We start from the raw sequence: 20,354 nt of genomic DNA, 5'->3' as shown, positions 1-20,354 counted from the left end.
GTTTGTGTTATTGGTTAAGCGTTTTTATTTACCGCGTGCATGGTTTTGCGTTAGATGTACATTTGGCGACGTCGTCAACGACTTAAAGCGCCTCTTATTTACAGTAAGAAAATGCCGAGTGCATTCTACTTCGCCCACTCCCATCGATCCTTATCCGACTGGCCTAGTGCTTCGCGAATTACAAATTATAGTAAGTAACAATCGGAGTTATCCGTTATCAAAAGAAATTAAGATGGTTAAGAGTACATAGGTTAAAACGAACCGAAGACGCACTATGCGCTTACATTTTGGAATGATTAATCTAGCAAAACGAATTACGAACCTAAAACATGGTGCGACACACACACAAAAGTACGGGTGATACAACTAAGGTGGAATACGATTAGCTGACGCATTCAGAGTTTGAGATAATGTAGAGATTAATTTGCACGTTCGTCAAGCGCACGCTTCACACGCGACAGGTGCAATCCGGTTTGTTGATGCTGCGCTGTCGGGTCTGCAAGTTGCGCAGGGCTGCACCGCCGTACTGAATGCCGCTGCCTATGCGCTCGGGATCCAGCTCCCCGGTCTCAATTTTGGCCAAAATGGTCTTCGAGCACTTAAGGAAGGCCTCCTCCACGTTCTCGCCAGTCTTGGCGCTGGTCTCCAAGAAGATGAGCTCTGCGGGGCACATGAGATTAACACAATATAGAGAGTAGGCGTAAAGCTAGCTAACAAACCGTTCTCCTGGGCAAAGGTGCTAGCCTCGAGGAAGGTCACATCGCGAGCCTCTTCCAGGTCCTTTTTGTTTCCCACCAACAAAATCACAATGTTTGGACTAGCCAAGGTGCGGGCATCATTCAGCCAGTTTGTCAGAGCATTGAAGGAGTCCCTCGATGTGGCATCGTAGACGAGGAGAGCTCCGGCAGCGCCTCGATAGTATGATCTCGTCACCGAGCGGAACCTCTCCTGACCGGCCGTGTCCCAGATCTGTAGCTTCACCGATTTCCCACCCACATTCACGATCCGGGAACCAAATTCCACGCCAATGGTGTGCGAGCTGTCGTCTTTGACTGTCAACAATGTTTGTAATTTTGGGTTCCTGGATTTGCAGGGCAAAAATGCATTCTGACTTACACTTGCTCTCGATGAAGTGATGCAACAGACAACTCTTGCCACTGCCAGCACTGCCGATGATCAGAAACTTGAACAGGTAATCTAGGTAAGTGCCCCGCACCAGAATTAATTAAAGATAGTCACTAATTAGTTATTTCTGTAGCGACAAACCGTATGTTTCCGACATTGTTTTTGTTCGACTTCTGCGTAGTTTTGTCTTCTTTGTCTGTTTATCGAAAGTCCTGTGGCCTAAATCCGGGCTGGTCGGTCTGTTGGTGCGGAAGGGCACCAGAAAGTGCACAGGATGCAATCGTAATCTGCTATACGCGCCGTTGGAAATCCGCGTTTTAACAATTAACAATCAAAAATCGAGTTTAAGTCTGAATCGTCGTCGTTCAGTAAGGCTGTTGCAGGCTAACAGGAAAACACCTAGTTTGTGGGTGTGACCAGATGTGTTTAAAAAGATGATTCATATGGCGATGGTCCAATTGTTTAATTTTAAAAACCTAATATTTTTTATCAGTCCTATTAAGATCGGATGACTTATTTTGTAAAATTTCTTCAAGAAACCACTTTTGCTTCATAATTTTCTGTTGACTTCAAAAACTTTCCCTCGATCCCAAAGATACAATTTTGAAATAAAAACGTTCTTCCTTGCAGAAATCGAACCGGAGTAATTTATTGTTGTAAATCCAGAAGCTCTCATTACGCGGATTCACTGTTATATACAAGTTTAATAAATTTTCCGGCGTTTGGACCCTCTATGCTAAGAATCCTTTTGTTTTTCCGGGACATAGTCCTGGTAGCAATTAATGGGATCCTTAGCCGTAAAAACCGAGTACGCCAATTTGCTGCCCTTGAAATTCTGTAAAGCCGCAATAGGTAAATTCCATTAAATGATAAAATTCTGATAAGAACTTTGTGACCAACCTTCATGTCGCCGGAAATCAGTGACCACAGGAATACAAAAACAGCCGGTAATACTGTGCATAGTACGAACAGCTCAAATGTGTTCAATTCACCGAAAATCGAGATCTTCATCGTGATATATTAAATTGTAAATAGTTTTTAGCCGAAAGATTGTTGATGACAAATTGTTGTTTCTACTAGAGGTGGTATTCGCACACATCGATGTTTAAGAAAACATCGATGAAACATCGACATTATAGAAATTAAAACCTTTAATTCGAAAAGTTGTTTGTGTTTTTATTGAGTTAAAACAAATTTAATTTAATTTTAGTAACATTTGTTTAAGATTTTGTGAATTTAAATGATGATAATAAAAAGTTCAAAATTGGAAACATGTTGGCTCCAAATTTTATTATTCTATAATTATAATAAATAATAAGGCAATTTTTAATTTTTTGATGACTTTTGTGAGCTTCTTTTATTGGCTTTTAAGCCCTTAAAATATTGAAATATTTACATTATTTTATCGATATTTCTATACGATACCGTACTGCTGTGGTGTTTTTTAGTACATTCGAGCTGTCCATTTATTGCGAATCTTACAGTCCAGAAGAAAAATAATTTAATCGAAGAAAATATGGCCTTCCGCATACCTTTTGGCAAGAAACACGCTGAAATCGCGTCGTCCTTGTGAGTATCAATACGCTGCCTCGCGTCGCACATCCAGGAACCATAGAGATTCCTGTGTACGCGAACCGTAGATCACGCATTGCATAATCACCCCATAGAACTCCAAAATAATGTCTTACAATTTGTAGCATCCGATCTGGAGCTGGATTCGGTGGAGCTGCTGGACTGGCGGTGCTCTACTACACCGACTGGAAGGTGGTCCTGCAGTATGTGCCCATCTACGGATCCAAGTTCGACAAGAGCGAGTAATTTCGACTTGGTCAATTGTAGACCACATTAGCTTCGATGTTTTGCTTGGTGGAATAAATTAAGTTCAAACTACTTTCGCGTGTGTACAAAATGTTTATTACTGAAAATGTTATGTTACAAATAACCCTTCGTACTAAGGGCAACGAGAATCTGTTAGATTGTTAGTGTTCCTTCTTCATAATTTTTTCCTTCCTAGCCAACTAGTCGCTAGTGCTTAAGTAACCTGGGCTTAAGACTTACGTTAAAAACTAGCTTATTTTGATTAAGGATCGCGTAAAAAGTACATAGGCGAAGTGCGCATTTAGAAAAAGAAAATACGAAATTAATTCTTTTTAAAAAAGAACATTAGGATAGATTGCGAATTGGAAGCCCGAATCGACCAGCGATTTGAATCAATTTTGACAAATAATTTGGAATTTCGCATAATAAATTCTTTTTTGTCCTGCGGAAAGGCAGCCTATGGATCCGGTTCGACAAAGGAGGCTGGAAAGAGTCCGGTTTTATGGGTGCGCGCATGCGTGCCCTTGTACCAACCGTTCTTCTGTTTGCGCTGAACGTAGATTATGTCGCCTACGTGCAACTCCAGTTCGATGTCGCTGTTTGGTGGATACGGCACAATGCATCGGAAGCGACTACAAAAACGGACAATATCAATTAGCTTAATATCCTTAATATTTCGATCAAGTCCTACCTTTCCCTCGTGCAGTACGCTGACTTGGTGGTGGCACTGGCCTTGATGGCTGCCTCAGTGATCACACTGCTGTTGGGACACAGCACATGGCCCGCATCTAGACTATGCGACTTCCGATGGCTGGGTGCAATTATCATATTGGCATGCAACTGCGACTGACCTCCTGCTCCTACAGTCAGTGTCTGCTGCTGTCCGCCTGCCGAGTAGATGGTTGGGGTCACGGAAGGGGCGGATGATATGGGTGGCGGCGACGCCGCATTGGTGTACATGCTTCGAAGGGTGGCTGCATCAAGGGATTGCCTTGCGCTGCGTTATATTTAAATAGTTAATTGGGTTTGTAGCTTCTTGAAAACAAAATTAACGAACCAAATTAACTGTGGACGCTCCTTGTTACTCTTGATGCGCTGGGATCCGTACGAAACAGTGCTGCTGGTGGGTGCTGGCAGCTGCTTGGGCATAAATGATTGCTGTTGTCCTGCAGACGGTGCAGCTGCTGTCACTGTGGAGGATTCATTAAGCGGCTGACTGTGCTGTAACTGACTGGGACACGAGCCGGACCTGAAGGTATACAAAACAGCATAATAACATTCAATTCAATAGGACATTCCCCCAAACACTTACCTCACGTGCACTGGATGTAGTTTTGCTGTAGGCTTAATTGTATTTTCAACGCTAGAACTACTGGCTTCCTTCGGTGCTTGCTGCAGCGATACTCCTGGTGATTTGGAACGGGTTTTCATATGCGTTAGACGTCTCATAAGGCCCACTGCCCCAGAGGAACTGGTGCTCGAACCGGTGGCGGCTGCAACTTCCTGTTTAGGTTCACACTTTCTGTTGAAGAGTGCCTCCACTGGTTTTGTCCAGACGGATGAGCAGCTCGTGTTTGTGGCGTTAGCCTGCTGCTGACGCGGCGGTAAATCCGGTGGCTGCATGGGCAGCATGTTATTAAGCCGCACATCTTGGGCAACCGGTTGCTGCTGTGGGTGTACCTGCTGGGCATCCGTGCTCTGAGGAATATATTTCCACTGGTGCATTAGCTGCTGCTGGTCGCGAGTGCGCAATGGCGTCAGGTAGTTGCCCGGGAATACCCCGGTAATATCCAGCCAGTTCTTGCCCTTAAACCAACCGTCAACACACCGCTCGGTCACAATGTAAACGCATCCCTTCTTCAGTTCCAGCTCGTCTGCTTGCCGCGGCTTATAAGGAAAGAGGGCCAAGTAGCCCCACGGAAGAGTGGGCGGCATTTGCTGCTGGACATTAGTCTTGAGCACACGCGACGACTGCGAGGCGGTAGTGGGCTTAGAAGCCACCTCTTGACGACTAAGCTCGTGCGGCAGGCTGAGGATTTCAGCCGAATGGCGATTAGTCTGCAGCAGACTTAAAGGAGCTCCTCCTCCGAGCAAGGCATTCAGCGAGTGCCGCTTTTCCTTGGCTCCCTTGTCGCGGAAGCGAACCGATCCTGATCCAGAGGCCACCATATGCTGGGGCGTGTTCGGCAGCGATGCTTGATGATTTGGGCTGCAATTGTTTGAGCTGGAAGTGGAGCTGGAGTTACTGCTGGCCGGCGTGCTGTTGGTGTTCGAGGAACCCGAACTGGACTCCGTAACGACTGTGGGATCGATCAGGGGAACCGGAGGAAGCGCACGCTGACCCTGTTGTTGCGGCGGATGACACGGTTGATGGTTTACCACTCCGCTTTCTAGGAGCTTCTTGGCCGCTGCGTTTAGCTCGACAAATGCTATCGGAAATATTCCTATAGTCTGTCCTATGCGTCCTTCAGCCCAATTGTGATCAACACGCCGCAGAACATGGATCACCGTGCTCTTTTTGAATTCGAGGCATCCCTCCTCGTCGTTGGGCCCCATTTTAAAGTCGTACATAGCGATGCATTGCGGCATGGGCAACGGCACCGCCACCTTAACGTAGTTGATGGGGAAGGTGCCCTCCTGGCCGTTGGCCTGGCCCACGAACCAATTGTTGTCAATGCGATGCTTGAGCAGTATCAAATCCCCCTTTTTAAACTTAAGGTCGCTGGCTTCACTGGAGGCGAAATCGAAGAGAGCATAGGCATGGGGGAGTAGGAAGCGGCGCTGCTTCTGGCGTGCCGGCTGTTGTTGCTGGTGAGATTGTGTCTGCTGCTGAGATGGCGGCTTTATCTGGATATGACTGCCTGGCGTAGCCTTCGACTCCGGTGATGTCTGCGATTTCAGCTTCTCCGGCTGCGTCTCAGACTGCTCAGTCTTGCTGTCGCCTTTACCTGGGGCGGCGGACTGTTTCATGCCTAAAGATGCAAGGGGGGAAAAAGAGAGACGTGGATGTAGAGTTATAGTCATGGCGAAGTAAAAGCCAATTCAATTGCCATTGCCACTTAGTCGCACTTCCAGCGTAGGCTGTTACAGTGCCAGATGAGAGTGCGATTGGCGTGGGTGACGGCGCCGTTACCTTCCAATATTCGCATCAGTAATACGTTCGGTGGAAGCTCGTCAATTCTCACCGAGACCAGAATGCGGCATTCCGGGCAGCGCAGCTTGTGCTGGCTGGCCACAATGTCCTGCGACGAAAAATTGGCCTTAGTTTCATGGAAAAAATGATTCGCATTCCATTACACTCACCTGCAAGCATTTGCGACAGAAGGTGTGCTGGCAGGGAAGCACTTTCGAGGTGGTGTCCAGCCGCTCCAGGCAGACGGAACACTCCAACAGGTCGTTTAGCGTGTGCGCGTCCATCGCGATCTTTTATGCAAAGCGAAGCAAAGCTCGACTCAAGGATGGTCACTATTTGAATTTCGTGCAGGGCAACATTCCAAAACGCCACACACAAGCAAGCGGGCACACGCACACCAACACACTAAAACTGGCAATTCCAAGTCGCGCTTGGGAAATATGAATGTATTATTCGAATGGGTAGCAAACTAATAACTACAGTTCGGTTTAAATGCTGTGATTCACATTATCCCTTTTTTTAGCGATGCAGCGTATTTGGATTAATTGTTTAAGTTTATTAAGTGCAACAGAAGCTCGTGGCCATTATGCTAAGCGGATGTGTATGCACACGGATATAAAACCAGCTTCTTGGGGCTCGGCACAGCTCAGGTCACACAGTTGGGGCCAGGTGGATAAAATGAAAAGCTTTTTACGGCTCACGGACTCGGAAATGTCATATAACAACATCTACTAATGCCACATTTTTAATTGGTCGCCACTTTAAGTTTTACTCTCACGGTTATTTATTAATAAAACTACTTTTTAAATCCGTTCCTAAACAAATTTTTTTGCTGTTTTGATTTTAGTGTGACCTGCTCTCGTGGAAGAGATTTTCTGCCAGTGCGTTCTTAGCCAATGCTGCAAGCCGACGGCAAACAGTGCTGTGTAACGCAAAACTCTTTTGTTTTTCATTTTAACCAAAACACGTGTGTCTTGGTCGGAAAGTGCCGTGAAATTATATTTTAATATATTTAAAAGGTTTGCGGCACAATCAAGCCACCATGCCGAAGGTACGCAGCACCCCGGGCAAGCCCCGGACGCAGGGATTTAACCACTCCAATCACTCGATGAACCCAGAGCGCTCCAAGGAGGGACTTAAAGGAGTAGCTCATCCCCGCACCAAGGGCACGATTAAGCGGCTGCAGATGTACCGCAATTTCAAGGCCAAGCGAGATCGCACTGGAAAGATCCTTACGCCGGCCCCCTTCCAGGTGAGTCCCTTCCCATAGGTGGCATTAGGATGAAATCACTAATGTATGTTTATCTTTATGGGGTTGATAACAATTAAAACATTATAGATAGGTATAAACAGATTGTTTATTTAAATGAAAATGCAGTTAATTCGGTTACACGCCTCATTGTATTCAAAAAGTTTGGCTACAAAGAATGTGTAACTTTAAAAGTTAGAGTTTTGGTTGCCAGTTATGAAATTCTATTTCATTCGTAGGTTAAAAAATAAAAAATAACCGTACGACAACCGAAATGCAATTCAGATTCATAATTTAAATTGTCGGAGTGAATTTTCAATTTGTCAAAGCAGAGCAGCCGTGGATCTTTCGCACGTCAGCAGGATGACACCGTTTCATACAGATCGGGCACTGACGCGAATGACGCAGAGCCCTGCGGATGCAACTGCTCCCAAAGAGATGGCCGCAACGCAGGGACACCACGCGATGTCCGCCTTCAGCCTGCCACGGGGACAAGCAGATGCTGCATGTGGTTTCTTCAGAGATCCCATTCAGCTTGTTATTTAGCTCATTCAGCTCGTCGCTCATGTCGTCAATGCTGTCCGCGCTCATGACTTCGTTAACCGCTAGCTCGTCTAGCAAGGCCAGGCGCTCGCACTCCAGTTCTTGGATTATTAACTGCATAGACTGCTCCTGCTCCTGAAACTTCTCCTGGATAGTCACATAGTTCGACATTTCCTGTTGCAGCTGCAGAAGAATGCCCTCGCGCTCCCGGTTAAACTGCTCCATCTGGGCGTTGGGGTGCTCCGGCAGCCGGTTCTCCTGTTGTAGCTCCTCCACCAAATCGTTCATTTTCTGAGCATTCTGCTTCATCTGCAGCGATAGCGAAGCTTCGCCTGGGGGCGAGCATTTCTGCTTCGACGTCGATGGTCTCTGGGACATTGTAGATATACTTTTTTAAAACACGTTTTCTCCCTTTTTACAAGACATGCAAACTTTAGTCTATACATTCCAATAATCCAAAACGCAGTAAAAAGTTGGCAGGTCGATACATTAATCGGTATTCGACCGCAGTCGAAATAAGCTCGACTATCGCGATAGTGTAGATCGATAATATCCTTTAAAGCTAACATGGCGCTAAGTTTGAATAAATTAATTACGATGTCCTGTATATTAGTGAACAATTTTGCTGACTTTCTGGCTGAGTTTAGAAATTTGATATTTTTTTTGTCCTTGCTTCTAAAAAGCAATGTATTTGTCCCCATCACTCCATTCAACTTTCCAAAATCTTCTTTAAATATATACTAAATTCATGTATTTTTTTAGGGGCGCCTACCGGCTGGAACAATGGCCAGAGTGGAGCCCACGCCCAAATGGTTCAGCAATTCCCGTGTCATCTCACAATCGGCACTGCAAAAGTTTCAGGATGAGATTGGTAAAGCTGTCAAGGATCCCTATCAGGTCATCATGAAGCCGTCGCAGCTGCCCGTGACGCTACTGAACGAGGCGGCCAAATACAAGAGGGTTCATCTACTGGATACCGAGAGCTTTGACAGCACCTTTGGACCCAAGAAGCAGCGGAAGCGAGTCAGCCTTAAAGTGCGGGATCTGGAGGATCTGAGCAAGGCCGCGGATGAGCAACATGAGAAATACGACTCCGCCAAGGATCTGGATCTGATTCGGGAGGACACGGGCGAAAAGAAAGCGGTGCGAGATTGGGTATTCGGCGCCGGGCAGAGCAAGCGCATTTGGAACGAGCTGCACAAGGTGGTGGATGCGTCAGATGTTCTCCTGCAGGTCCTCGATGCTCGCGATCCCATGGGCACACGCTCGAAGTACATTGAGGAGTTCCTGCGGAAGGAGAAGCCGCACAAGCATCTGTTCTTCATCCTTAACAAGGTGGATCTGGTGCCGGTGTGGGTTACCCAGCGATGGGTGGCCATCCTAAGTGCGGAGTATCCGACCATAGCCTTCCATGCATCTCTCCAGCATCCCTTCGGCAAGGGTGAGTAAATTCAATACGAAAGTTCTGGATGGTACTTAATTATCCAATGCATTTGTAGGTGCCCTCATCAATCTGTTCCGTCAGCTCGGCAAGCTTCATCTAGACAAGAAGCAGATCAGTGTGGGCTTCATTGGCTATCCCAATGTGGGTAAATCTTCGGTGATTAATGCTCTGCGCTCCAAGAAAGTCTGCAACGTGGCTCCCATTGCCGGCGAGACCAAGGTGTGGCAGTATATTACGCTGATGAAGCGCATCTTCCTCATCGATTGTCCCGGTGTGGTGTATCCCTCGGCCGAGACGGACACAGAGAAGGTGCTCAAGGGTGTAGTGCGCGTGGAGCTCGTTACCAATCCCGAGGACTATGTTGACACCCTACTCCAACGAGTGCGACCTGAATACATCTCGAAGAACTACAAAATCGAGCACTGGAATTCGTCGAAGCACTTCCTGGAGCAGCTGGCACAGAAGTCCGGCAAACTGTTAAAAGGAGGCGAGCCGGATGTCACGCAATCTGCTCGCATGGTGCTCAACGATTGGCAGCGCGGCAAGCTGCCTTTCTATGTACCCCCCGAAGGATTCGCCGTTCCCAAATCCCAGGAGGGCAAGCAGGCAGAGGTTGCGTCTGAAGAGCCCAATGACGATGCTAAGTCCGAAGCACCAACCTTTGTCAGCGAATCGGTAAAGAAGGCACGTGAGTTCAAGCAGATTCAAGACTTCCGAAAGATTCGCGTAGGTCTTGAGTACGAGCAACAGGACGTAAAGGAACTGGATCACATCGATCTGGAGCTGCTGGAGCAGCAGAAAGCCGAGCGGGCGGCGCGCAAGAAGGCACGTATCCACAACCTCGGCGAAGAGGAGGAGTCCAGCGATGGCGCCGACGATTTCTACTCGGAGGATGAGTACAACGACGACTTGCAGCGCGTGGTGCACAAAAAGGCCAAGGTGAAGAAGACCCAGGCTCTGGCCATCACGTCGTCCGGAAAGTTCCGCATAGCCAAGATGCAGCCTGGAGATTCGGACGATGCGGGAAACAGCTCCGATGACGACGGCCCCAGCACCTCGAAGGCACCCCGCCTGACGGCCAAGCAGAAACGAGCCATGGAGCGAAGTCAGAAGCGCAAGAAAATCGGCAGCAACTTCTACGAGATGACGAATGTGAAGAACCGCAATCGGAACAAGAAGAAGGACACGTAACGCACATCCTACGTTTACACTCTAGGCTATATTCTGTTGCAAGGAAAGAGAAATTACATATTAAGAATCCAAGTAAACTGTTTGATCCTACTCGGCGCACTGTTTCTTCTTTAGTATTTTACGGCCACACAGATCTGTGCGGGTGCACGATCCGTGCTCATCATCGTCCGTGCTGGCCTCCGAGTCGCTGGACTCCGTGTAAGATCCGATGCCTGGCAACAGGCCGATGCACTTCAGAGCCCCTGTGTTATATTTGTTTGTGATCAGAGTATTGGGCGTCGATGTGGGTGCAGTCTTCTCCTCCGGCTCCTTCGCCTCCTCGGTTGTCTTGGCCATCTTGCTGGTTGTGGGTAATTCCCCGTTTTTCCGCTTGATGCCCTGGCCAAGCAGCGACTTCTGAGTGCTGCGGCCCACCACGGGGGCTCCTGCGGATTTGGCCGTGGTCTTGAGCTCCGCCTGCAGTTTCTGTGGGTGCCAGATGAATGATTCCGTGGCATGAACGTAATTGCTAATGGTTGGTGAGCTTTACCTTGTCGACGCTCTCCTCCTGCAACTTTTCAACGCGATTGCGGAAGTCCCTTAGTTCCAGCTCCTCATCACGCATTTGTTGACGCTCCGCATTCATTTTGTGGGCATCGACCAGCTCCAGGAACTGCACCTCGTCATCGTCCAGACCACGTATCAGGTTCTCTGAATTTTGAATATCTGTTATGACCCGGCTATTACCAGTGTTAAGGTTACCTACTTAACTTGTGGGCCTCCTCGTACTCCATGTCCTTCTTGTCCTTATTCTCTTTCAGGCGTTCGTACAGTGAGCGTGCGTCATACGGCTCCTCGGGTCGTTCGACTGGATCATCCGGTTGACGAACACGCTCCCATTCCTCCTGACGTCTCTGCCTTTGCTCGGCAGCCTCAGCTTCAGTGACAAAGCCAGAACTCATGTTTTATTTCACAAAATACTTTTCGGTAGGCCACAGACCACGTTATACCCTTTCCAACACTTTGACAACAGCTGAAGAGCAACGCAATCGAGATTTTCCAACACTTGTAATAGAATCGAAAAGTTTGTTTGTGTGCCTTCAAGGTGTTGGAAAGCGTTGAAGGAAATTTGAAATAAATTTAGGGATTGATTTGATTTATTATTTAAAAATTTTGTGGTAAAATGTTGATTCCTCTAAGACGGGCACTGTTTAGCCTGATCAATTTGCAGACTTCCCGTTTTGAGATCTTAATCTTAGCCTGATTAATCTTGGCTTTTTCTATATACACCGACTTTTGAGCTGGAGTCATTTCCCGCCACTTTTTGCCAGCAATTTTGGCTACGGAAGTCGGCTTCAGGTTGAGAATGTCTCGTCTTTTAAGATTCTTTCGGAATTCAGCGAGAAAAACGAAGTATGGATTCACTGACAAAACGTGAGACTTGCCCTCTGACCACCCAAAGCCGCTTAGCCAGTACTTTGCAGACGACATTTTTCTAATAAACTGGAAATTTACAAAATGAAAAATGTACATGAAAATCTCAGACTACATAGATTTATTTTTGTCGAAACATTTAAATAGGTATAGACAGGATGTTTGCTAGTTTCTCCAATAAAGAGCTACAGGATTAGCAAAATACACGGTATTATTACTATACACAGATGTGCAGGCATTTAGCTCAAGACGGTTCCTCTTCTACTTGTTTACTCGTTAATCAATTCTTGCCCGGATCCATTGTATACATATATATTCAGTTTATAGACATAATTGAGGTCAGAGCACACACTTGCAACGAACATCAAATAGGTTACACGACACGGTACGGCACGGCGGCTGTGATCTCTGCGCCGCAGTTGAGTATACTTTATGGGATAATACTGCTAGGAACGGGTGGTGTTGGTCGATGCAGACCTACAGGATGCTGCAGGAGCTCTTCTCGCGGAAGGGATTAACCTTTTGGGTGAAGCCGCTGAGGAGGCAGTCCTCCTCCTCGTTCTCCAACATGTACTTCATCATAAGGGAGCAGGCCTCCGACACGGGCATCCGCTCGATTCCCACCTCGCGTCGCAGCTGCGAGTTGATGGAGCGCTGCTGTTGCAGATTTGCAGCCATTATGTCCAAGACAGCTGTCTCGGCGAGACCTATGGTGGAAGCTGGTATGCTAATACTGCCGCCGAATACTTGGGAGCTGCAATATTCCAACCGAAATGTTTATTATTAACCTCGATTTGCCGTCAGCAAATATATGCGCTTCACCTTTCGCAGATGTGCCTTGGAGGGGCGCTGAAAAATCAATATTTACAAAAGTGTGGCTGCGCACGGATTGGTGCTTTGATTTTCCGGCTTTTCTGTGGATTTTCGTAAGCTTTTCCAAAGGTTCAAGGGTGGGGAAAAAACTTGAACAATGTTCGATCGAAAAAGCTTGGAGTTTTGAAAACCATGCAGGGGTATTTTAAACTATACATACTACATAACACATACTACAAAATATGGTATATAATAACGAGTTTATTATAATTATAATTTCTAGATTCCTTTGCAAAAATATATATATGTATATATATAATCCTCTTTGTCTTCATTGAAAAAGGCATCTATGTGAGCATGCTGGAGAAAATAAAATATAGATTCAAAAGTTCGATAAAGGATTGTTTAATAATTAACTTACTCAGGCATAAAGTTGTTTGATTGCTTTCCAGGCGCTTTTTCCGTATTAATGTTCAATTCCTTGGCCAAGTCTGCGTCCGGTTTCCGAAATGCATTGGCCATAATCAGAATGTTTTTAGCTATGCGTTGCTGATCGATACGCTTTTGGGCGGTATGTGTCCGCTTTTCGGCATTCTCCGACATCCTCTGGTCCAAAGGCAGCTGCGCTCCCGGCGGAGTTCGGAGAGGCTCAGGATTGGTCCAGATCTCAGTTCCGGGGGTCTCCTTTCCTGTAGTCGGCGATATAGCCGGACGTGCCGGTATCAAAGGTGAACGCACGCAGACTCTGTAATGTGGTAATTATATATATCTATATATATATATATAGCACTTTTTAACCCTTTTCCCGCCTAATATCTTGCTTTAGTTCGTAGGAACAGAAACAAACTTTTATTACAAGTCTCTTACATGGCTAGTCACACTCTAGGTTTGTTTTTGAAAAACACATAAAAAATTGTTATAAAATAGAAAACGTCTGATTTATATTTCTTGGTTTACTCCTTGAACTGCGTCTCCTGGCTCGGCTCATTGTCCTCGTTCCCGTTCGGTTTCGATCTAGAACGAGTCAGAAATGGGAGAGAACAATGAGCCAAGCCTGAAGGCGATTGCAGCCCGGTAAATCAAGATACCCCAAACTAAGTCTGACCCATGCACCCACAGCCCCCACTTACTTGTTCACATCCTCGAGCTTTTTTAGCAGACGCTCATTCTCCCGGCACACGATCTCCTGATCCCTGAGGATCGTCTCTCGGACGGTGAACAGGTGGTTGTTCTCCTGCCTCAACGATTCATTTTCCGCCATGTACAGCTTCACCAGTTCGGCCAGCTCGGAGCCATCCAACTCAGGTAATCGTTCCAAATCCACTTTGGGAACGGGTACTCCGCCGCCACCACTGCTCAGTCGATCTAACTGCAACTCCAAGAGATTATTTTCCGTGGCAACGGCACCATTCGTGGCTGCCTGATGGTGCAGATTAAGGGCTGCCTTCAAGTGATCGTTCTCCATTTGGAGTGCATGTATGTCACGCTTAAGGCTGAGAATGAGTGCCTCCCGCGGATCCATCATGATCACTGGTTTGGTGCGTATCCTCTTTGCCCGGGAGGCGTAGCGCAAAGTGTTGAGAGTTTCCGCATGATTGTAATGGGCTGGAGACACGCAAGCAATCATCAGGGTCACTCCATTCCCGGCCAGACTATCGGCCAGGAGCTTGGTCAACTGGCTGTCCCGGTAAGGAATGTGACCCGATCTCTTCTTGTTGTCACTCAGCGAGGCAATGCAATAGCCCAGGACCATGAGGCTCTTATTGATGTTGTTAGCCTCCTCCAAAGTCTTGCCTTCGCTCATGGTCTTCTTGGTCAGCTCACTGCCAGCCAGATCCACGAAATTAATCTTGCCATGCTTGGAGAGAAATACCCCGCCATCTGTCTGCTGATCGGATAGGATGTGGACGGTGAGTATTGTGTGTGATCGAGAAGAGTGATCGTTCATAGCATGAGAGCCAACGGCACGATTTCTCATACCTTAAATAGAATAGAAGATGGACAGTAAGGAGAAATAATTTAAATGGCAAGGACCCGGTTCCCTTAACCCTGCTGACACTGATATCCAAAGAGAACTAACCTTCTTCAAGAACGGCCAGTAGATCATCCAACTCCTCACAGTCCACCGTAAAAAGGTTTTCCACGAAGAAGCCACCCGATTTCTTGGACCAGCGCACCGCCAGCGGTTTCCTTGCACTTCCCGGATTGAGCAAATCGATTACCTAAGGACGCAATAATAAATTCAATTCAATTTGCGAAACCAATAACGAAATTGGAGAAGGAGAAGGAATAAGAAAACAAATCATTGAAAATGCCACGCAAAATGCAGAAACATTTCACGCATTGTGACAAACCACGAAAGGTGGGTGGTGACCGAATGGTCAAGTGGTTTTCGAGGGTGGGACGTGCTGACATCCATTAAATTGAGGTCAATGCAATGCATGTTTGGCGGGGTCTGGCGCAATCAGTATTATGGCTAAATGCAATTTGAATTTAAATTAAATGGGCAGAGGTCAAGTCAAGCCTCTGACTTCTCTGATTGAAATTAAAAATCCTGAGCCACATGTGGGACGCTTACCCGTTCATTGTAGATCTCCATAAACGAGGCCTTGAGCACGTAATTGACATCCTTGCGATTCTTAATCAATTGGAAGAGGTACACAAACGAACGGAAGATGAGGCCATGGCGCGGATCCTTGGGATTCGGTTTGCCAATGAACTGGAAGCTACATGATGACAACATTTTCCTTACGGAATATATTTTTAACTCACCAAATCCGGCGGTCCTGTCAGAGTATGCGTTTTGCCGGAGCCCGTTTGGCCGTAACAAAACGCCGTACAGCTGAAACCCTCAATGCCCATCTCTATAATGCGCTTGATACCAGAGTAGTCTAGGATGTCCTCCTGTGTGGCACCCGGCTCGAAGACCACATTATATGTGAAGACTCGAACACTGTCCCGATTATGCGACTTCTTCTGGCCCACATCGTGACCCTCAAGCTGTCGGAAATTTGGCATTAATGCACTAATACAATTGTAAGGAATAGAACTTACGATAACCTGTCCGTTTCCGGGAAACTGCAGTGTTGATCCATGACGATCTCGTTTCTCCTTGTCGTTCAGAGGACGCACGCGCACAACCACATTGATGTTGTCTTCGGGCGTGGAGCATTCCTCGCTGCCCGTGGACTTGGATGCCACTATTTCCAGGGTGTCAGCACTACCAATCCTGGAGAAAGTACCTCGGGTCATTACTCATACATTTATCGTGAGGTATTCCCTTAAGGATTCCTATAAAATACCTGATGTGGCCTATCACAATAAGCTAATTTAATAAATAATAATACTTAGTTTTTTTCCAAGCGCGATTTGAAGCAGCTCCTAAACTTGGCACTGAAACTTCCACAATCGCAATTAATCAATCAAAGTGAACCAAAGCTACACCATTATTTTTTATGGAATCCAATTGTTGTGGCTTCTGCGAATTCCCTGAGTTTTTGTTGAATTCGCCTTGAACTTGATGGAGCTCTGACGTTGACCGGCCTATAAATAGCCAAGGTTAAGGGTGGAGGCAACAGGGCTTAGTTCTTTTTGGGGTTTTCTGTTTTATAGGCGCCCCTTATTTCACACTAAGTCGCAATTAGTTTACCTAAAAGTGTGGGGGGTCACATTTCAATTTGATTAACAAATTCACTTCAACGGAATACTAGGACTAGCTGCCTTATGGAAATATGTAAATACAGGGCACTAAATTATTGATTCAGATTTCCATAAGTTTTTGTTTTAGCTGTGTTTGCTAGCCCAGTAATTATTCAGATAATTTTGTGGTAAAGAACGAAATGTTTCCAATACAAACAGTTTATTGAACTGCAAATAGGCCGGGCAACGCGGCGTATGTGCGATGGGCCATCATCTTGGCGTGATTGTGTATGGCACGGAGCTGACATTTAACTTTTTCACGTAAATGACTTGTTAAACATTCATGGCCTAATGGGCTTACTACCATAGAATCTACCATCGACGTATATTAATCAGACATGAGTTGGGCTTGCCGTGTGCTCTTGGTAAATATTTCAGAAGGCGCCAATGGAGAAGAATTAACACGAACCCCTTGGGGAGCGGCTTCTTAAGTGCTAAGAAAAGTTCAATCAACTTTTGGTGGTCTGGCCCTTGCTAAATAATTAATTGCTAAATAATTAATTGGACAATATATATTAATACCATTGAAATAAGTAGCTTAGAACAAAAGTTGTACTTTTTTATTTGGAAAAGTTCAAGGAATTTTTGTAATTGGTTTATTAACTCATACCTTAACTAAGTGAGAACTTCGATTTCAGAGTGTCTTTGTATGGTATCTACAATTTATAAACCTTTAAGGGTTTAACAGCGATTTTTGTTATTTTCAGAAGGATAATACATTTATTCCAAGCTGCTTCACCTTAAGTTTCCTTTTAAGATACCAATCATTTTATTTGTCTTTACTATATACTAAATATAATTGGCCAATTGCCATCCTATTTGTAAGCCTGAGTCAGTAGAAGCCTACTTTACCAGAATGTTTATATTTGCCCTAAACAAATATCAAGTAATTGCCCAGCGCCGATTTAAAAGCAACGAAAATATATGTTTTTTTTTCGTTTCAGTTGTTTGCAAATCAAATAAAGCGTAGCGGCTAGTCAGAAACTAGAACTCTCACTTTTATTTCTCAGTCATGGAATTGTTTTGAATCGTTGGGACTGTGGGAGATATTTATTAGCCATGCGAAAGTTTAGGCAACGAAATGTCAGGCTTGATTATCTTTGGGGCGTAATTATGACCTAACTCGCTTTGTACATGCCAGGAAAATCCATATGCCGATGTGTACTCTATATACAGTTCATATGGATTTCCAAACTGAAAACTACTGACCACTACGCACGCGAATTCGCTTTCGGAGTAAGTTTGCCTTGGGCAGGTCCGGAAATTTAGCTAATGTACGTCGATGCCTGGACTAGATCTAGTTGAATTATGGTCGTACACTATATATATTTAATAAATATTATTTATGACAGCTTGGGGGCACTGCCAATTCGAAAAAGTGTGTCGTTCATCATAAGGCTATCAACGAATTCATTAATCAGAAGGCTGAAACACATGCGTGCTCGAAAATAATTATAACACTGCTGGGATTAATCGTATGGTATCTACAAAAAATAACTCTTGGTTCCATATGCTAACAGACTTAATGACCAAATAACAAAGGTGACAATTGCATTCTTGCAGTCATCAATACAAAATATTATTATTACTTCCCTGAAAGATGAGCAGCAAAATTACACAAGTTTCCTGGCCTAGATAATTAGCTTTTAAACGTTCATTAAAGCAACCAGAGTGGAGTACCTTTTCTTTCCTGAATAATTGATAAACCTTTCGGAACCGCGTCGAAACACAAACTTAACCCAGTTGCCAGAGAGGTAAGGACCTAGGGTCCTTAACCTTAACTCCGTTGTACGGAGACCGAAATAAAAAGTATCATAAATATGTCACTTTCGCTCTCAACTCCGGTCAAAGATAGGCCAGGACACACACTCGCGGTTACAGCCCAGGACTTCAATATGCTTTAATTGCAAAATCGATTTGTGTCGTGGTCGCCGAGAGCTCAACCCCCAGATCTTTGGCGATACTTGCCTTCTTTTTTTACCCGCCCTTCCTGCCTAAATGGAGGCTAACTGCTCGTCCGCTTGTCTGTCCGCCCGTCCGCCGTCGCTTGATTGCCTGTCCGCCGGACAGTTTCCCTGTCTGTCTCTCATGGATTACTTATTGTGCGTGGTCATTATGGTTTGGCCCGTGGCTTTTCCCCGGTTTCCTTACCTTCGCCTCGAGTTGTTCGGTTTTTAATGGATCACCGATTAGGGGTGAGCTAGCTAGCTAGCTACTCCCGACCTGTCGTGTTATCATTACCCCCCGCCACCGATTCCCGTCCTGCCAAATGGTCTGATGCAAATTAATACATTTCCCCAGTACGCACATATAGACCCATTTAATAAATAATTGCCTATATTACGACTTTGGCCAAGGCTTCACAACAAGGGGTAATTGTACCATATTCCTGGGCGCTACTTCTATTAAAATTCCAAAAATATACATATAAGTACAGTAAACATTTAAAACGTTAGTTGAGAAACTGTAAAAACAAAAGTTTTTGTGAAAAAAATAAAGGAAAAGAAACAAACTTTGGGAAGCCGAAGTTTATATATCCTTACAGTTTGCAATCGAATTAAGGGATCGAAACGGAAATCAATCGTAACTAAGCTTAAAGGATTCGCATTAAATCGATAATTATTGATATTTTTATATGATATTTTTATATTCGACAAATCATAATTTAAGAACTCATAACTAAGCCAAAAAAGCAGATATTTTAATTTGGAAAGCTCTTCTTCGTTCCTTTTTATTAGGTTAATAAATCTGAATTCTCAATTTAAAAATTTTCAAATTTTTGACAATTTTAACTATGTAACCCCTTATAAAATTTTGTTAAAATTGGTGAAATTTATTTTTTGCCAGAATTATGCTTGATCGACTCGGCTGTTGATGGTGATCAAGAATATATATGATTTATAGGGTCGGAAATGACTCCTTCATATTGTAACGCTGTGAAGGAGTCATTTCTGTCTATTTACTAACTATGAGTTTAAGGTTAACTAATGATTAATAATGGGTTTTTAAGCAGTTAGTAATAGTTCTACAACTATTTTTAACCAATTATTATTTGCTATACTATGTATTTTTATTTCTTACAACTTGAAGAATAAAAATATTCAAAAAACAGATATAATTTAAGTCCCAATATCCTTTTGCTTTTTCGTTGCCTACTTTTTAGCAACTTGGTTTCAAGACCGCAGCTATGTTTGCGGCACTCTTGATCAAACCTATATGTCTTTTCTTGAGTTTTCGGCTAACGATATTTTTAGTAAGTATCCACTGTCCTCAAGTTATCGCCTATTGATTACGGTGGGAAGCATCGCAATCCTTATCCCACACTTACTCATTCTCGCGTGAACGTAGAAAATAAGGTGTATTCCGGGAACTACCTCCTCCGCCGCTGCCGGTCCCTCCGCTGCTGCCCGTTCCCTTCTGCGGACTAAGACGACGCATGCCGTTGGTGAGGCTACGTGATCGGGGCACACTGCTGCTGCTCCCTGAGCTCTGACGCTGGCCCTGGCCGGTGGACGAGGGGGCCTTCCGGCTGCCACGAGAACCGGCAACGGGCGCCCGGCCCCGTCGACTGCCCGACGTACCGGCGCTGTCCGCACTGCTCCCGCCGCTGCTGTTCAGATGCGGAACACTGGAGGCCCGACGAACCATGGCCACCGCCTAGATGCGACCAGCTAGGCAGGATAAGTGGGCTTTTGTTTGCTCGCTGCTTGGATGTCCCGTGGACATGGCAATGTCGGACGCGACTCACAACGGTGACACGCAGGTCGAACTAAAATTCAAAAGTGTCTGCCTTTCCGCGTTTCCGGATAACCTCGCGCCGCAAAAACTCAACACGAACTGGCCGGCCAAGTTCACCAGAGAAGCCTTTTTTATTCCAGCCATCAGATTTATGGTAATTTCTACGCACACACACCACCGACCGACCA

The 20,354-nt window shown here is 45.4% G+C and overlaps 10 protein-coding genes across 12 annotated transcripts; 2 read left to right on the top strand and 8 right to left on the bottom strand.

The window, feature by feature from the left end:
- Positions 1–7: 7 nt before the first annotated feature.
- On the bottom strand, positions 8–1,557 carry Rab4 (RAS oncogene family member Rab4). The gene is made up of 4 exons (XM_020952849.2): positions 1,267–1,557; positions 1,117–1,197; positions 720–1,052; positions 8–660 (listed from the first exon to the last, which is right to left on the bottom strand). The coding sequence occupies exons 1-4, from the start codon at positions 1,280–1,282 to the stop codon at positions 449–451; spliced, it is 642 nt and encodes a 213-aa protein (XP_020808508.1). The 5' UTR covers positions 1,283–1,557; the 3' UTR covers positions 8–448.
- Positions 1,558–1,745: 188 nt separating this feature from the next.
- LOC110180028 (uncharacterized) lies at positions 1,746–2,241 on the bottom strand. The gene is made up of 2 exons (XM_020947639.2): positions 2,026–2,241; positions 1,746–1,960 (listed from the first exon to the last, which is right to left on the bottom strand). The coding sequence occupies exons 1-2, from the start codon at positions 2,134–2,136 to the stop codon at positions 1,862–1,864; spliced, it is 210 nt and encodes a 69-aa protein (XP_020803298.1). The 5' UTR covers positions 2,137–2,241; the 3' UTR covers positions 1,746–1,861.
- Positions 2,242–2,595: 354 nt separating this feature from the next.
- On the top strand, positions 2,596–3,015 carry UQCR-6.4 (Ubiquinol-cytochrome c reductase 6.4 kDa subunit). The gene is made up of 2 exons (XM_020945636.2): positions 2,596–2,694; positions 2,823–3,015. The coding sequence occupies exons 1-2, from the start codon at positions 2,642–2,644 to the stop codon at positions 2,941–2,943; spliced, it is 174 nt and encodes a 57-aa protein (XP_020801295.1). The 5' UTR covers positions 2,596–2,641; the 3' UTR covers positions 2,944–3,015.
- A 1-nt stretch (position 3,016) lies between these two features.
- Positions 3,017–6,974, bottom strand: POSH (SH3 domain containing ring finger posh). Its single transcript, XM_020945623.2, has 6 exons — positions 6,247–6,974; positions 6,077–6,185; positions 4,256–5,915; positions 4,001–4,192; positions 3,635–3,940; positions 3,017–3,575 (listed from the first exon to the last, which is right to left on the bottom strand). Exons 1-6 carry the CDS (start codon positions 6,358–6,360, stop codon positions 3,401–3,403), a joined length of 2,556 nt encoding a protein of 851 aa, XP_020801282.2. The 5' UTR covers positions 6,361–6,974; the 3' UTR covers positions 3,017–3,400.
- Ns2 (nucleostemin 2) lies at positions 6,957–10,593 on the top strand. Its single transcript, XM_020962491.2, has 3 exons — positions 6,957–7,328; positions 8,631–9,309; positions 9,368–10,593. Exons 1-3 carry the CDS (start codon positions 7,119–7,121, stop codon positions 10,501–10,503), a joined length of 2,025 nt encoding a protein of 674 aa, XP_020818150.2. The 5' UTR covers positions 6,957–7,118; the 3' UTR covers positions 10,504–10,593.
- On the bottom strand, positions 7,417–8,367 carry LOC110191620 (uncharacterized). The gene has a single exon (XM_020962512.2). The coding sequence runs from the start codon at positions 8,244–8,246 to the stop codon at positions 7,641–7,643; it is 606 nt and encodes a 201-aa protein (XP_020818171.2). The 5' UTR covers positions 8,247–8,367; the 3' UTR covers positions 7,417–7,640.
- LOC110191609 (PSME3-interacting protein) lies at positions 10,513–12,527 on the bottom strand. The gene is made up of 3 exons (XM_020962500.2): positions 11,249–12,527; positions 11,033–11,193; positions 10,513–10,968 (listed from the first exon to the last, which is right to left on the bottom strand). Exons 1-3 carry the CDS (start codon positions 11,442–11,444, stop codon positions 10,591–10,593), a joined length of 735 nt encoding a protein of 244 aa, XP_020818159.1. The 5' UTR covers positions 11,445–12,527; the 3' UTR covers positions 10,513–10,590.
- LOC147644374 (uncharacterized) lies at positions 11,622–12,015 on the bottom strand. The gene has a single exon (XM_086828293.1). It carries the CDS (start codon positions 12,013–12,015, stop codon positions 11,647–11,649), a length of 369 nt encoding a protein of 122 aa, XP_086684419.1. The 3' UTR covers positions 11,622–11,646.
- On the bottom strand, positions 12,021–12,594 carry LOC110191630 (guanine nucleotide-binding protein subunit gamma-1). Its single transcript, XM_020962523.2, has one exon. It carries the CDS (start codon positions 12,592–12,594, stop codon positions 12,394–12,396), a length of 201 nt encoding a protein of 66 aa, XP_020818182.1. The 3' UTR covers positions 12,021–12,393.
- A 376-nt stretch (positions 12,595–12,970) lies between these two features.
- Klp54D (Kinesin-like protein at 54D) lies at positions 12,971–20,271 on the bottom strand. Of its 3 annotated transcripts, XR_015270643.1 has the most exons (9): positions 19,757–20,268; positions 15,784–15,958; positions 15,502–15,729; positions 15,308–15,448; positions 14,810–14,951; positions 13,860–14,709; positions 13,597–13,743; positions 13,151–13,474; positions 12,971–13,089 (listed from the first exon to the last, which is right to left on the bottom strand). XR_015270643.1 is itself a non-coding variant. In XM_020947057.2 (8 exons), exons 1-8 carry the CDS (start codon positions 20,074–20,076, stop codon positions 13,077–13,079), a joined length of 2,193 nt encoding a protein of 730 aa, XP_020802716.2. In that variant the 5' UTR covers positions 20,077–20,271; the 3' UTR covers positions 12,971–13,076. The 3 variants fall into 3 exon arrangements, 2 of the variants coding, with proteins under 2 accessions (XP_020802716.2, XP_086684418.1); XM_020947057.2 differs by lacking the exon at positions 13,597–13,743 and having other exon boundaries at positions 19,757–20,271; XM_086828292.1 differs by lacking the exons at positions 12,971–13,089; positions 13,597–13,743 and having other exon boundaries at positions 13,147–13,474.
- Positions 20,272–20,354: the final 83 nt, after the last annotated feature.

Source organism: Drosophila serrata, unplaced genomic scaffold, assembly GCF_035046125.1.
Source record: "Drosophila serrata isolate PLE 108 unplaced genomic scaffold, ASM3504612v1 contig_184, whole genome shotgun sequence".
Lineage (NCBI taxonomy): Eukaryota > Metazoa > Arthropoda > Insecta > Diptera > Drosophilidae > Drosophila > Drosophila serrata.
The sequence above is the reverse complement of the archived record's forward strand: the minus strand, read 5'-3'. Positions and strand labels throughout refer to the sequence as shown.

What these genes read in the sequence shown, in the direction of transcription:
- Rab4 (XM_020952849.2), bottom strand. An exon ending in TCACTTCATCGAGAGCAAGT is followed by an intron (nt 1,053 to 1,116) that starts GTAAGTCAGAAT and finishes CATTGTTGACAG; the next exon opens with TCAAAGACGACAGCTCGCAC. An exon ending in CACCTTTGCCCAGGAGAACG is followed by an intron (nt 661 to 719) that starts GTTTGTTAGCTA and finishes TGTGCCCCGCAG; the next exon opens with AGCTCATCTTCTTGGAGACC.
- LOC110180028 (XM_020947639.2), bottom strand. Translation starts at nt 2,136, where the DNA reads ATGAAGATCTCGATTTTCGGTGAATTGAACACATTTGAGCTGTTCGTA. An exon ending in TGATTTCCGGCGACATGAAG is followed by an intron (nt 1,961 to 2,025) that starts GTTGGTCACAAA and finishes GCGGCTTTACAG; the next exon opens with AATTTCAAGGGCAGCAAATT.
- UQCR-6.4 (XM_020945636.2), top strand. Translation starts at nt 2,642, where the DNA reads ATGGCCTTCCGCATACCTTTTGGCAAGAAACACGCTGAAATCGCGTCG. An exon ending in GCTGAAATCGCGTCGTCCTT is followed by an intron (nt 2,695 to 2,822) that starts GTGAGTATCAAT and finishes TACAATTTGTAG; the next exon opens with CATCCGATCTGGAGCTGGAT.
- POSH (XM_020945623.2), bottom strand. Translation starts at nt 6,360, where the DNA reads ATGGACGCGCACACGCTAAACGACCTGTTGGAGTGTTCCGTCTGCCTG. An exon ending in TCTGTCGCAAATGCTTGCAG is followed by an intron (nt 6,186 to 6,246) that starts GTGAGTGTAATG and finishes TTTTCGTCGCAG; the next exon opens with GACATTGTGGCCAGCCAGCA. An exon ending in GCGTACTGCACGAGGGAAAG is followed by an intron (nt 3,576 to 3,634) that starts GTAGGACTTGAT and finishes CCGTTTTTGTAG; the next exon opens with TCGCTTCCGATGCATTGTGC.
- Ns2 (XM_020962491.2), top strand. Translation starts at nt 7,119, where the DNA reads ATGCCGAAGGTACGCAGCACCCCGGGCAAGCCCCGGACGCAGGGATTT. An exon ending in TTACGCCGGCCCCCTTCCAG is followed by an intron (nt 7,329 to 8,630) that starts GTGAGTCCCTTC and finishes GTATTTTTTTAG; the next exon opens with GGGCGCCTACCGGCTGGAAC. An exon ending in CCAGCATCCCTTCGGCAAGG is followed by an intron (nt 9,310 to 9,367) that starts GTGAGTAAATTC and finishes ATGCATTTGTAG; the next exon opens with GTGCCCTCATCAATCTGTTC.
- LOC110191620 (XM_020962512.2), bottom strand. Translation starts at nt 8,246, where the DNA reads ATGTCCCAGAGACCATCGACGTCGAAGCAGAAATGCTCGCCCCCAGGC.
- LOC110191609 (XM_020962500.2), bottom strand. Translation starts at nt 11,444, where the DNA reads ATGAGTTCTGGCTTTGTCACTGAAGCTGAGGCTGCCGAGCAAAGGCAG. An exon ending in CGAGGAGGCCCACAAGTTAA is followed by an intron (nt 11,194 to 11,248) that starts GTAGGTAACCTT and finishes TTCAAAATTCAG; the next exon opens with AGAACCTGATACGTGGTCTG. An exon ending in AGGAGGAGAGCGTCGACAAG is followed by an intron (nt 10,969 to 11,032) that starts GTAAAGCTCACC and finishes TGGCACCCACAG; the next exon opens with AAACTGCAGGCGGAGCTCAA.
- LOC147644374 (XM_086828293.1), bottom strand. Translation starts at nt 12,015, where the DNA reads ATGTACATTTTTCATTTTGTAAATTTCCAGTTTATTAGAAAAATGTCG.
- LOC110191630 (XM_020962523.2), bottom strand. Translation starts at nt 12,594, where the DNA reads ATGGCTGCAAATCTGCAACAGCAGCGCTCCATCAACTCGCAGCTGCGA.
- Klp54D (XM_020947057.2), bottom strand. Translation starts at nt 20,076, where the DNA reads ATGGTTCGTCGGGCCTCCAGTGTTCCGCATCTGAACAGCAGCGGCGGG. An exon ending in CCGGAAACGGACAGGTTATC is followed by an intron (nt 15,730 to 15,783) that starts GTAAGTTCTATT and finishes AATTTCCGACAG; the next exon opens with CTTGAGGGTCACGATGTGGG. An exon ending in TGACAGGACCGCCGGATTTG is followed by an intron (nt 15,449 to 15,501) that starts GTGAGTTAAAAA and finishes TGTAGCTTCCAG; the next exon opens with TTCATTGGCAAACCGAATCC.